This window comes from Prinia subflava, chromosome 12 (assembly GCF_021018805.1).
Source record: "Prinia subflava isolate CZ2003 ecotype Zambia chromosome 12, Cam_Psub_1.2, whole genome shotgun sequence".
NCBI lineage: Eukaryota > Metazoa > Chordata > Aves > Passeriformes > Cisticolidae > Prinia > Prinia subflava.
Genome location: NC_086258.1, coordinates 19,196,425 through 19,208,949, shown reverse-complemented (window position 1 = coordinate 19,208,949; position 12,525 = coordinate 19,196,425). Strand labels below are relative to the sequence as shown.

The 12,525-nt window shown below is 53.0% G+C and overlaps 2 protein-coding genes across 6 annotated transcripts in view; one reads left to right on the top strand and one right to left on the bottom strand.

The window, feature by feature from the left end:
* Positions 1-507: 507 nt before the first annotated feature.
* LOC134556675 (histone H3.3A) lies at positions 508-2,250 on the bottom strand. The gene is made up of 4 exons (XM_063408878.1): positions 2,103-2,250; positions 1,548-1,689; positions 1,299-1,452; positions 508-1,211 (listed from the first exon to the last, which is right to left on the bottom strand). The coding sequence occupies exons 2-4, from the start codon at positions 1,673-1,675 to the stop codon at positions 1,083-1,085; spliced, it is 411 nt and encodes a 136-aa protein (XP_063264948.1). The 5' UTR covers positions 1,676-1,689; positions 2,103-2,250; the 3' UTR covers positions 508-1,082.
* Positions 2,251-5,761: 3,511 nt separating this feature from the next.
* Positions 5,762-12,525, top strand: part of UNK (unk zinc finger) — a 46,626-nt gene continuing 39,862 nt past the window's right edge. For all 5 annotated transcript variants that reach the window (XM_063408868.1, XM_063408871.1, XM_063408870.1 and 2 more), the window contains exon 1: positions 5,762-5,891. In XM_063408868.1, coding sequence (XP_063264938.1) covers positions 5,794-5,891 — 98 coding nt within the window. In that variant the 5' untranslated portion in view covers positions 5,762-5,793. The remainder of the gene's footprint in view (positions 5,892-12,525) is intronic.

Genomic DNA, 12,525 nt, shown 5'->3' with positions numbered 1-12,525 from the left:
GAGGAACCCCGAGCCGCCTCAGCCAGGCCCAAATCGCAGGTTTGAGTACATTTGAGTACAATCCCTCTGCAGCCAGAGCAGCGGGTATGGGAAATGAGTGGCACGGAGCACCCGCCGTGTGCTCAGCAGCCCATCGGCCCCAGGGTGCACAGCCAGGCGCTCCTGCACAACCCACACCGCGGCACTGCTCGGGACAGCCACAACAGTCACAACTCCAAAATAAACCTCCCCTACAGCTCCTGGAAAGGAGGAAAGAACTCAGAGCTGAGTTTGTGCTCTGATCGAGAAAAACCCCCAAAAAATCCCCTGCAGCCTCAGGCAGTCCTCCAGGCCCTACACAGGTGCAGGGCTCCACTCTTTCTGACAACAGCAAGGACTCGAGCTGCACAAAATCTCCAAAGTTCTCCCTTCTGTTGCCAGAGCAGCAGCCCAGGGTCACAGGAATCTGCAGGAGGAGGCAGAAGCTTCTTCAAGCCCATTCATACCAAATGACAAAGACTCCTCACGTGTGAATGTAAAACATTTAATTTAAAAATGTTGACACTACAATATATAAAATAGCTATTATAAATGCACATAGTGTATTCTATAGCTGCCAGGTTTACGTTTTTTTAGGAAACTGTAAGTTACACTGTGGTTAAGACTTGTAGTTTCACCCTCTGAAGGAAGTCCACATTTGATCACAGTGATGCATGGTCAGACTAACAGCCCCAATTGTTAAACACTTGGATCAAGTCATAACCAGTTTTATTGCAAAAGGACCCTGTACACATTTATATCAATTCTAGTACCTTACAAGTTTATCTACCCAACAAGTCATTAACATACAGAAACATGCATGAGAAGCAAGAAAGAACACCCATCCCTTCTGCATATTAGCAACTTGTCACTCCCGAGCCCGAGGCTCAACATCACTGAGGTTTATGTGAACAGTCACTTTTAGCATTCATCCTGAGTGAAAGATGGAATGACTTAAGTACAAATGCAACATATTATAAACAATTTCTTACAAAAAAAGTCACAAATTAAAACCAAAGTATTTTACAGAATTAACTACAAAACACCATAAAAACAGCCTTCACTTAAGCCCTCTCTCCCCGTATCCTGCGAGCCAACTGGATATCTTTGGGCATGATGGTGACTCTCTTGGCATGGATAGCACACAGGTTTGTGTCTTCAAACAGACCCACCAGATACGCCTCGCTGGCCTCCTGTTTCAAGAGCACAAGAAGAAATGTTGTTAGAAACCCTCAGCGCAGCTCCCCCAGCGCCGCGGCCCGGCCGGCCCTCCGCTGTACCTGCAGGGCGCCGATGGCCGCGCTCTGGAACCTCAAGTCTGTTTTGAAGTCTTGGGCGATCTCCCTGACCAGCCGCTGGAAGGGCAGCTTGCGGATCAGCAGCTCCGTGGATTTCTGGTAACGACGGATCTCACGGAGCGCCACGGTTCCCGGCCTGGATGGAAGAGGGAGGAGGGGGCGGTGAGGCGGGGCAGGGCTGCGGCAGCCGGGGCCGGGCTGCGGCAGCCGGGGCCGGGCCGAGGGCCTTACCTGTAGCGGTGAGGCTTCTTGACGCCGCCGGTAGAGGGGGCGCTTTTCCGGGCCGCCTTCGTGGCCAGCTGCTTGCGCGGCGCCTTCCCCCCAGTGGACTTGCGGGCGGTCTGCTTTGTACGGGCCATTTTTCCTCACTCACCTACGGAGACAGGCACGCGTGACAAGAGGGCTCGGCTCTCCCCGTCACCCCCAGGCCTGACGACACAGCAGCCAATGCCCTCAAGCCCTAAATGGCCCCCCTCCCCCGCCGCGGGCAGGCGGCCAGCGGCCTCCCCCGGGACGGGGAGGAGTCACGGTTACCCCGCCGCCCCCGCCTCGCGGCCCAGTCGCTCCCCTCCCCGGGGAAAGCGGACTGAGTCACGCCGCCTCCTCCTTCCTCCCGGGCCGCTCCAGGGTGGGGGGGGAGGTGCAGTGGGGGATGGGAACCGACCGTGACTCAGGGCACGTAGGCAAGGCCCGGCCCGTCCGCCGCGCTCCGGGACGACCCAAGGCCGCGAACGGCCTCGCAGCACCACCGCCCGCTTCGGAACGCGTCCGCAGTCCGGTACTTACCGGTAGGAAGAGAAGGAAGCGCCGGTGCCGGTAGCGCTGCGCGCCGAAGCCTTTCCGCTGTGGTGCTGCCTCGAGCCGCTCCTCAGCCGCCGCGCCGCTCACTGCGCCCTCCCCGCCGCAGGGATACGCCTTTTATAGTGGGGGCGCGCGCGCGGCGCGGTGGCGTCACAATGCCTGTAAGCAACGCGCCGCGCTATTGGCCGGGACCTCCGCCGGCGCCGTCGCGTCACCACACACAAAGGCCGTGCTCCGCTTCCCTGGCTCTGATTGGGCGCGCGGCCGGGCGCTGATTGGTTGTTAAAGTAGGCGTCCGATTGGGTGTTGAGGGAGGAGAAGGATCCAATCGGTGGCGGGCGGGCTCTCTGCGCGCTGATTGGACGAAACGGGGCAGGGTTTGGATCCTACCCTTTGTTGCGAAGCTCCACAATGGGAAGTCAATAGGAGCGGGGCGAGCGGCGGCGGCGCCGCGGGATCCCCCGGGCACCCCTGGCCGGCCCCGGCCGCCCCCGCCGCAGAGCTCCGGCCCCGGCCTGCGGAGCGGAGGCGGCCGGCGGGGGCTGCGAGCGGCGAGGGCTGGGCCGCGGGGTCCCCCCCGCCTCCGCCCCCTCTCCCCCGGGAGCCGCCGGTGAGCGGCCGCTCGACACCCGCGCTCGGGGGTGTCCGTGGGGGCGAGCGGAGGCCCTCGCAGGGGAAGGGGTCTGGCAGCGCCTCCGCCACTTCTTGCCCGGGTTTGTCATTCCAGATGCCAAGGAAGGGTTGTCACAGGACTTGGATTCGCAGTGGGCAGCAGGGCTGGGATGTGACTGCCCCAAGTCAGAGCCTGACCTTTGGCCCTGGGAAGGGAGCAGTCAGGAGCTGGGGCTCCGCTCCTCTGCACTGCCATTCCCCAAATCACACTGACTCTGTGGGTCACCCTCATCCCCAAAGTGAATCACAAAGTTTAATTGCAAGTAGAAATCCAGAATTCATGCTCCCTGTTGGTACCATCTTAGCTTTTATCTTCATAAGATAAATAACAATTCAATCAACAATCTTGTCTTTTGGGGAAAACTGCTGCCTTAAGTGATACCTTGAATTATATCTCTATTTTACTTTATTTGCATTGACTGTGGAGGCAGGTCCCTGCCCCCACGGGAAGGCTCCCAGGATCAAGAAGAGCAGGTCCCAAATGCCCCGGAGTTGTAGCACGTAGCATTCGCAGGGAACACAAACAGACGCTCCTAAAGGGGTCCGTGAGCTTCCCAAAGCTGGAATCCGCAGCTGGAATCACCCACTCTCTGCATCCTCGGCCTCCAGGGCCAGCGCTGGCCTGGTGGGAAGAGCCAGGATGGAGCCTGGCACGTCGGGAATGTGTTGGGAGCATGTCCTGCTCCTCCGTCTGCTCAGCCACTCAAGAAAACGTGGCACCGTGGTGTGACAGGGCTGTCACGTGTGCCCAGGCCCTTGCTGCCCGAGGGACGTTGTCTCCCCTGCCTCTGGTCCTCATTTTCAGGTTCATTTTCTCTCTTCTAAAGGAAAATGTTAATTATTTATCAGAGGCAGAAAGCTGTGTATCCGTGTAGTGGCTTGGGAGGTGTAGGTGAACACTCACTGCGTTGTTTTGGAAGGTGGAAAGGGAAATTCCCCTTTCGTCGGAGTTGTTCACTCTTAGGGAAAATAAAATTAGGAACTGGTTCTGGTGGTAACAGCGTTTAATACATTTAATTTGTTACTTCTAAGAGCTCACTGCACTGTCACTAATGCCAGGAGGCCGGGTGCAACTTTGTTACCAGGAGCTCAGAGTCTCCTTAATTATTTCCTGCTCCAGTTTGCATAGCAATGGCTACTTGGACTTCTCATCTTGAAGATACTTTAGATTTTTTTGCTCTCCAGACTCCTGGAGAAAAGCCAGGTGTCTCCTGGGGTGGAGCAGGGTGAGGGGCAGGGGTACACACAGAAGCTGAGGAGGGCAAAGCAGCACACCTTAGCAAAGGTGGGAATAAATGCACCCTGGGCACGTCACCTGGAGTTGTCAGTGTCTATGAGTGTCTCTCATAGCTCGGCAGGGCGTGTTGAAGTGTAAAACAACTGGAAGAGGAAACAGCGTCAGCACCGGGTTGTAGAGTAAACATCAGCCACCAGGGATTTGCATCCAAGTCCCTTTGGAGAAGGTGCAGGTCGGTGGTGTTTTCGGTGTGATTCCTCAATATTTGAGTGGGTTTTCCAGCAGGTTTCACTGCTGACAGCACAGGGCTCTGGGTTGGGTGTACAGGCGTGTGTGGAGATACTCCCTGAAACACCTGCACATGCATTAACTGAGGAAGAGCCCTGCTGGACCAGGAGCTGCATAATTCCAGTGCTTCAGCTTCCCATGGAGGTTAGATGAATAAGAAGGTATTGGTATACTGTGAGTTATTCCTGCAAATGCCTGGGAATAAGCCACTAAATCACCTCAGGACAAGCCTGCCTGCAGCAGATACTAAATCAATATGAATAGGAATTTAAAAAGTGATTTGCCTCCCCAAACCAGCTGCAGAGACTAGGCCTGAAGTTTATTATTAACGTTGCTCACCTCGTGTGGGCTGGCAGAGGTAAAGAAGGTGTTTGCCCAATAACTGCTCTGTGCCCTTTCCCACACCGCTGGAGATCCCAGCGCCAAGAGCGGGTCTGCGCCGAGCCCCAGAGATCAAAGTCCTATTAAAAGAAACTTGTATCATTTCCTCCCCTGGGAGAGAAGTTAATTGGCAGGGGAAGCGCTCCACATGGGAATTCGGCCGATTCCTGGGACACCGCTGCTCCGGGGTGGGGGGGTTTCTCCCAGGGGAGAGCGAGGAGCCCGTGCCCCGATGTGCCCGCAGCCAGGTGCCATTGGTGTCACCTGCTCCCAGGTAGGTTCTCCACGCGCTCGCTGGGCCTTCCTCGCCCTCCCCCTCCTCCTCCTCCCCGGGCCGCAGTGCTATTCCCGGGCACTTCCTGCACGGCGTTGTCCCGTGGGTGGGGAGGGCCGTGGAGCGATGAGCGGTGCCAGCACTAAAATAACCCTCTGGCTGCCGTCCCGCGTCCGCGCTCAGCCTCGGATGCAGAGGAAGAGAGGGGAGGAAGGAAGTGAGGTCGCCTGACACAAATAACTCCCGGCCCCTCACCAGCCTTGCGGACGGGCCTCCTCCCGCTCCCGTCCCAACCGGTCCTGAGGGGCAGGGCCGAGCGGGCTGCGCCGCCCCCGGGGCCGGTGTCCCGTCAGGGGTCGGTGTTCCCCCGAGGGCTCGGTGCTGTCCTGTGGCTCGCTCCTCACCCTCAGGGGCTCGGTGTCCCCTCGGGGGTCGGTGCCGTCCCTGGGCTCGGGGCTCTCCCGGCCCCAATCCCGCCCCACCACGGGGGGGCGCCCCGGCGCGCCGCCCCCACAGCCCCGCGCACTACACATCCCGTCGCGCCCCGCGCGGCAGGAAGCGCGGGGGCCGCGCGGCCGCGGGGCACCTCTGGGAGTTGTAGTCCTGGCGGCCGGAAGCCACCGCCCGCCGCGTCCCGGGCTGGCGGGCGGCGCGCGCGCGGCGGGACTACAAGTCCCACCCCACCCCGCGCGCCACCGGGGCGGCAATGGCGGCGGCGGCGCCTGCGCGCGGCGCCCTCCGTGCGGACCGCGCAGAGTGAATAATAAAGGTCTCCTCGGCGGCGGCGGCGGCGGCGGCGGCGGCGGCGGCGGAAGGCGGGAGGCATGTCCAAGGGCCCGGTGGCGGGCGGCCCCGCCGCGGCCGGGCCGGCGAGCGCCGCGAGCGCGCTGCAGGCGCAGCCCGAGAAGCCGCAGCACTACACGTACGTAGAGCCGGGAGCTTCCCCGCCGCCGCCCGCCCGCCCGCGCGCCAACACGCGCCTGACGTCAGCGTGCGGCGCGCGCGGGGGCGCGCGGGGGGACGCGCGGGCACCGGCTGGAACCGGCCTCGGCCGGCGCGGGCCGGGGGCGGCGGGGGGAGAGGGAGGGGCGGGGGATGAGCGACCCCCCCCCCCAACCCCCGTGATGCACCGGGGCCGCCGCGCCTCCCCCGCGCCTGAGGGGACCCCCGGACCCCCAGTGACACCCCCGGCCCGCCGCCCCCCGGTCCCTCCCTCTCGGGTGACACCCCCGCCTGGCCTAGGGGTCCGTCCCCCGGGATGTGAGGGCACCCCCCGGCGACACCCCCGACCCGTTCCGCGGCGGATGAGGGGACCCGCTAGTGACACCCCGAGTCCCTCCCCCGTGGTGTTGGTGGAGCGCCGGGCCCGCTGGTGACACCCCCGCCCGAGGCTGGGCGTCCGTCCCACGGGATGTGAGGGGACCCCCGGACCCCCAGCTCTGACCCGGGGCTGGGGTCTGTCCCCCCGGCTGTCACCCCGTGTGGGGGTGGTGCTTCGAGGGGTTGAGGTTTTGGTGAGCTGCCACCCAGGGCTGTCACTCCTGTCCTCCATCCCCTGAGGGCTCCCGGGCGCTCCTTGGGACCTGGAGGGAGGTGTGAGGTGACAGGAGCTCCCCAGGGTCACAGCCTCGGTGGTTGGTGATGCAGGGTTCCAGCGGGTCCCTGTAAGGGCAGGTGGCTTTGGGAATGCCACAGGGGTGTGGAATATCCCCCTTGGAAGGCTTACACTGAAATCCGGATGAGCGTTTGCCCTGTTCCTGCTTTTCCTGACATTATGCAGGTGCGATCTGGCTGTGTGGGACACACTGGTGGTGTGTGTCACCTCCATCACTGGAGATACTTCCTCAGGGAACACTTGTTGCTGGAATGTGCCTTTCCTAGCCAAAAAATATTCCTTCATTGCATTGTCCCAAGGAAAGGTGTTGGAGCTGTGTGCAGTTGGCCTGTGATCAGCTGTTGGTGTTGGAGGTTGCAGTGATGATATTCCCACCCTCCAGTGCAATAGGGATAATGGATTGTGAATGAGCATTATCTTTGTGAGGTGGGCTGGCGATGGATGGGTATGGCTGGAAATAGGTCGTGTATTGTCCTTAGAAGAGAAAAGTTTGGAACTGTTCTTTGTGAACAAAATACATATGCTGAACCGTTTGGCCTTATCATTTTAGGGTGTTGTCCTACAAAAACCCTACAAAGACTCATATCTCTGGCTTGTGTCAATGCCCCCACCCAAAGTGAGACGTGTGCTCTGTGTGCTTTTAATTTCCATTTTCATAAAGTTAGTGGTGGGCTTCCCTGCGTCCACACTGTGATACCTGGAATAAAAAGCGCTTTGAGGAATTCACAGGCAGGGATCCACACAACCTGTGTGTCTGTTGCTGGGATCACGGGCTGCCTGCCACCCCTTTCCTTCAGGCTGTTTGGAATGCCATGGCAGAGTGAGGGCTTCCAGGTTTTATTGTCATTGTGAAGATCCTTTCATGATCTTTAGGGAACTGGCAAGCCACAGTCTCAGTTTCTGGTATGGTCTACAAGTCTGACAGTTTTATGGGGGAAATGGGCATGAAAGAATCTGCTGGGAATGTTGCTGTAGGGAAAAGAGGGAACAGGAGCTGTCTGTAGTGGTGGACACCAATGATGGTGAAAGAATCAGTCAAAAGTGAGAAGGAAAACAAGGAGATGAAGTTGAGAAAGTGGGGACACTGGATAGAGGAAGGTGAAGGTGATAACTTGGCTAAGCATGACTGTGGAAATAAGGATGTCAAGTATAAGGAAAAATAGAGGAAGAAAGACTTCAAGAAACGGGAGGAGATTGGGAAAGAGGACGGAAATGGGACAGCGTGGAACAAAGCTGGTGGTGCAATTAGCTTCTTTCCAGAGGGCAAAACTTGTGTTTTGAAGATGGATACTAAAAATACTTCAGTGAAAACAGTTGCAGAGGAGCTGAATAACCATAAGTGAAAGACGAGTTTGGGGGCTGCTGAGTGCTGACAGCGGGATGTGAGCCATCCTTTGGAAGTCTAGGATGTGTACACTGGGTCACATCAGACTGTAAACCTCCTCCTGGTAACATATGGGAATTTATTTGGTGGTCGCCCATGTGAACAGGTTGTATGTTGTCAAAATGTAAATATTTTCTTCCTTTTTTTCCCCCCCTTAAATAACAGTTTGTTTCCATAAAATGACATGAAGGTTACAAGTTGTAAACTCAAGTAAGCCTAATTATCTGCATACTTTGCTGTTCCCTGGGGACAGGCAATCTGGTGCTGGGGATCTCTCAGAAAGTTTTGGTTGTATTTGTAAGGAAATGTTCCAATTTCTGTATTGGCGTGAATTTTTAAATTCTTGGTGTTGCTTGCATGAGATTTTTTAGATACTTCAGACCTCTGGGGTTTTTTTTGTTAGGAAGCTTCTATGTTTAATTTAGATGTACAGCAAAAGAAAACCTGGGAAAAATGAAAAATAGAGCTGGTGATGCTCTCTCACACCTTTGTCACTGTTTGTTAGCAGAGGAGGCCAAACTTGCATGATTTGTGTCCTTTGGTAGCAGTTGTGGCATGCAGCTGGATATTCCTGGAGACAAGTCGCTGGCAGATGCCAGAGTTTGCTGTTTAATTATGGATACTGTGCTCCTTGTCTGGGGATCTGCTATTCCATTTGTAGAACCCGAGTGAGTAACAAAATACTCGTTGTGTTCTCCCAGGGGTGCTGGGTTAGATATTCCTGCGTGGGGCTGCTTTCTGTGATCCTGCAGCTCCTGCAGCAGGATGAGACCAGCGTATTCCCGGGAACACAGGGGTGAGACAGCCTCGTTCCTGGGGCTCCTGGGGTTCCTGGGGTCAGCTTGGGAGGATGTGCTCTGCAGAGGCTGCATGGGAAGTGGATTTGGTTTGGGTAGGCTCTGTCAAACCTCAGCTGAGGAGTGGTTTTGCAGTGTTTCTCAGCTCTGTCTAGCACCTCATTTCTGCAGGTAGCTCTATCTTTAATGTGTATCTACACGTGTGGGTAGAGCTTGAGTTGGAAGAACTGAAAGCAAGTGCTCAGATGCTGGGGCTGTGGGTACGGAGTGCTCTGGAGTAGTTTTGTTCTGGTTTCTCCATTCAGCTGCTGGCAGCGTGGCTGGTTTCAGTCAGACTTGATGCCTTAATTGTGAATTGTAAAGATTGTTTCCACTGCTTGGGTGTTTATTGATCTGGCAGAATTTAGATAAGTGAAAGTGGAGCAGCCCTTTGTTCACTGTGCACTCACCTGGAAGTCAGACAGTTTAATAACTCCGTAGGAAAGCTAACGTTCAGGTGGAGATAAATTAACCCATTTAATAAAAAACAGAGAGTACCTTCAGTCGGGTGCATTCAGAGTACACACGCTCACAAGCAGCATTGAAAAGACTCTGATTTAGGTGATAAACTCTTTGGGACACAGATTTGTTGTACATAACCCAAGCCATTGCTGCTCAAGACATTTCTCTTGAGTGTGCCCATCTTAAATATGAGCAGCACCCTTGGAAGTGACCCTCAGGATTGTCCTGACTGGCTGCACCCTCACTCGAGCTCTGGGTGACATGCTGGGAGCACATCCTGTCCTCTTTTGCAGTGCATCAAGATAAGCTTTGTGATTATGCCTTTGCAGCATAAAAGGCAAAAAACCTTGTCTTTCCTTTTGCACAAGCAGCAGAATTGTGGGAAATTCCTGAAGGATCAGTGCCCTGTGAGTGCTGGAGCTGCATCCACAGGGTTGGTTGGGCTGTCGTGTAGTGGCTGCTGGCTTGTGCTCACCCAAGCTTTGTCTTGTTGACACCATTCTGGTGGCATTTAGGTGTGGAAGGACCACGAGACTTGAATGAGGGACATTGTGAATGGGGATGAAAATGGAGCTGGTGCACTACTTTGGCTATAACTGAAATTGGAGACATCCTTGTGTCTGCATTGTGCCTTGTCCGGTGGTTCTTGGCCTTAAATAGGAACTCAGATTAAGACAGCAATGGAAATATGGGTGAAGAAGAAGTAAAAATACCAAGACCATAATTTAAAGCCTTATTTATTTCAAAATTGTACATGTGAATTCTTATTTAAAACTGACAGCACTCAAAAACGCACCTCAGGGCATCCGTAGTAGCAGAGTAATCCTTATCTTGTTATCAGTGGACAGTGTCTTACCAGTGGCAGAGCAAACAGGACATGTCTGATCTCAAAGGTACACACTGAGTGTCTGTGGGAAGAAAACCAATAAGCAGATGTGTAGCTAACAATTTTTCAGCATTGCTGTTTGCTCTTCTCGGACCAATAACATTTGCCTGCATGATCTATTAGATTATGCACGTTTGATGTGCTTGAGTTGGGTGGTCTTCACACCCTGTTGCATGAGTTGAGGCTTTGGAAGTTGTTTTTAGAAACCTTTTGTATTCTTTTGAAACCATCAGGACTCTTAAAATAACAAACTGCTGCCCTAAATCTGCTTTGGTTGTACTGGTGATAACCCTTAGATCAATAAGCTGATATGGATTTATACAAGTTGTAGAAAGTACCCATGTTGTTTAAACAAACCAAAAGAAGCCACCTCAACAGAACAAAACACAAAACTAAACAAAGAAAAAAAAAAGCCTAAATAACCCAGAAAACAAAAACAACAAAAGGAAACCCAGGTGTTTTTAGGTTTCAGATTTGGTAATACCTTTGGAGAAAGCAGAGAAGATGTATAATAGCTTGTATTATTATTGTATTATATCCAATGTAAGTTAATACCCTTAGGAAAGCACAGAGTGAGTCAATACTTCTAAACCTGGGACTTACCAGTGGTCTGCTACATCATTACCTGTAAATGTCATCTTATCAGGAAAGTGTAAGCTGGTTATTATTATTGGTATTTTCTGAGTCTGTGTGAACTTCACTGAGTGCACGTTCACTGCCAGCTGTTATTAGGAAGTGTGAATAGTTACAGGAAGTTGGAAATATAAAGTGCTGGAGCGTGAACAGGAAGATCTGCCTTCACAGTGTGCTCTCACCACCAAACACATGCGCTGAAAATAACATTTTAGATTTTATGGTTCTTCAAAGGCCGAGTGTTGAAAGGCTCCAGCATGAGAGAGGGGCTGGCAAGGGGCATTTGGGCCCAATCTGTGCCCCAAATGTGTGGGGGCAAAAAGGGGCTTTTCCTTCGTGTTGAAGTGGGGCTGGACCTGTGGTTTGCTTGTTGCATTCCCACTTCTTGAGTACTTCTGGATACCAGTCTGACAGAGAATTCACATATGGATAGCTGCTCTAGAGGTGTCATATCAATATTTTGCAGAGCAAAAATCTTTGTGTACTGCTGTGATGTTTTCAGAATTAGTTTTGGTCTGGCAAGGTTTGGCATTTCAAAAATCCAAAACTGTGAAAGAGGAGAGGGGTTCAATGGTGCAGAATTGTTTCAATGTGGAAGATGGTTCTTTAATTCTTAATTCAATAAAAAGTGTTATGTTGATGGTTATATGTTGCTTACATTAGCACATTGGGTAGTTTTTTGTGGCATGGGAGGCAATATTAAAGTTAATAATTGTTCTAGAAAATCTAGGATTTGGTGATTCTGTATGTCCCTCCCAATTCTGTTTATTCTATGATCCTAAGAACATCAGAGCTTAGAGTTTCCCATTATACCAGTTTTTTCTCATTTTGTAAGTTTATATATTGTCTAGTATTTTTTACATCGTGTGGCTTTACTTTAAGGAAAATTCTGTTGGAATTCCAACTTTTTATTGTCTTTAGATCTATTCTTCTTCCAGAAAAAGGGTTTACAATCTTCTAGGAGCAGCTGAAACACTCATCCTTCTTGTTCCAAGGGGTCTGAGCAGTGTCCTCGGGAAAATCTTCCCGCAGTGCATTCCAGCATCCCTGCCTGGCTGCTCGCTGCCTGTCCCTGCCCCTGTGACAGCGTGGCAGGGGAATGTGTCACGACATCAGTTAATCACACTTTTTGTGTGGCACATTAGCATGAGCTGTCACTGGGGACTGTTAATGCACCCGGCTGAGCCTGGGCAGGGACACAGCCCTGCTGTGCTCCCTGGTAAAGGAGCTGTCATTTCCGAGAGAGGAACAAAATAAAGAGGCAATAATATCTTTAATTGCTGTGCTGAGGCTCCTGAGAACCTGCTTGTCAGGACATCAAGAGCCGTGTTCACTTTCCGAGGATGAGGTTTTGTTCCTTCCGCTAACTTTCTGCTTTTAAAAACTTCATAAATCTTTTTGAAAGCAACAGAAATGGGCTGAAAAAGATGGTGAGAAGTTACCTGGTCCCTTTGCCCAAGAGTCACCTGCATCACTTCAGCAAAGATTTTTTTTTTGGTCTAATTTTCATTGACTTTTAATATTGTATCAGCCTCCACTTTAAACTGGATTTTGGTGAAATTGTGAATTATAAGAGAGAATAAATCACAGCAGTTTCTATCTTATAAAGAATTTATGTACTCTGTAAACTTTCTGTAACATTGAGCATATCACTTGCAAATCAGGTACAGAGCTGTTACTGAAAGCTGTGTGTGCACAGAGCCAGCTAGTAATTCCCCCACCAGTGTCCTAAATTAATAG

Bases quoted from the DNA above. Each gene is read 5' to 3' on its own strand.
- LOC134556675 (XM_063408878.1), bottom strand. From the start codon at position 1,675: ATGGCCCGTACAAAGCAGACCGCCCGCAAGTCCACTGGGGGGAAGGCG. The intron at 1,453-1,547 runs GTAAGGCCCTCG...TCTTCCATCCAG, and splicing joins AAGAAGCCTCACCGCTACAG to GCCGGGAACCGTGGCGCTCC. The intron at 1,212-1,298 runs GTACAGCGGAGG...CTCTTGAAACAG, and splicing joins CGGCCATCGGCGCCCTGCAG to GAGGCCAGCGAGGCGTATCT.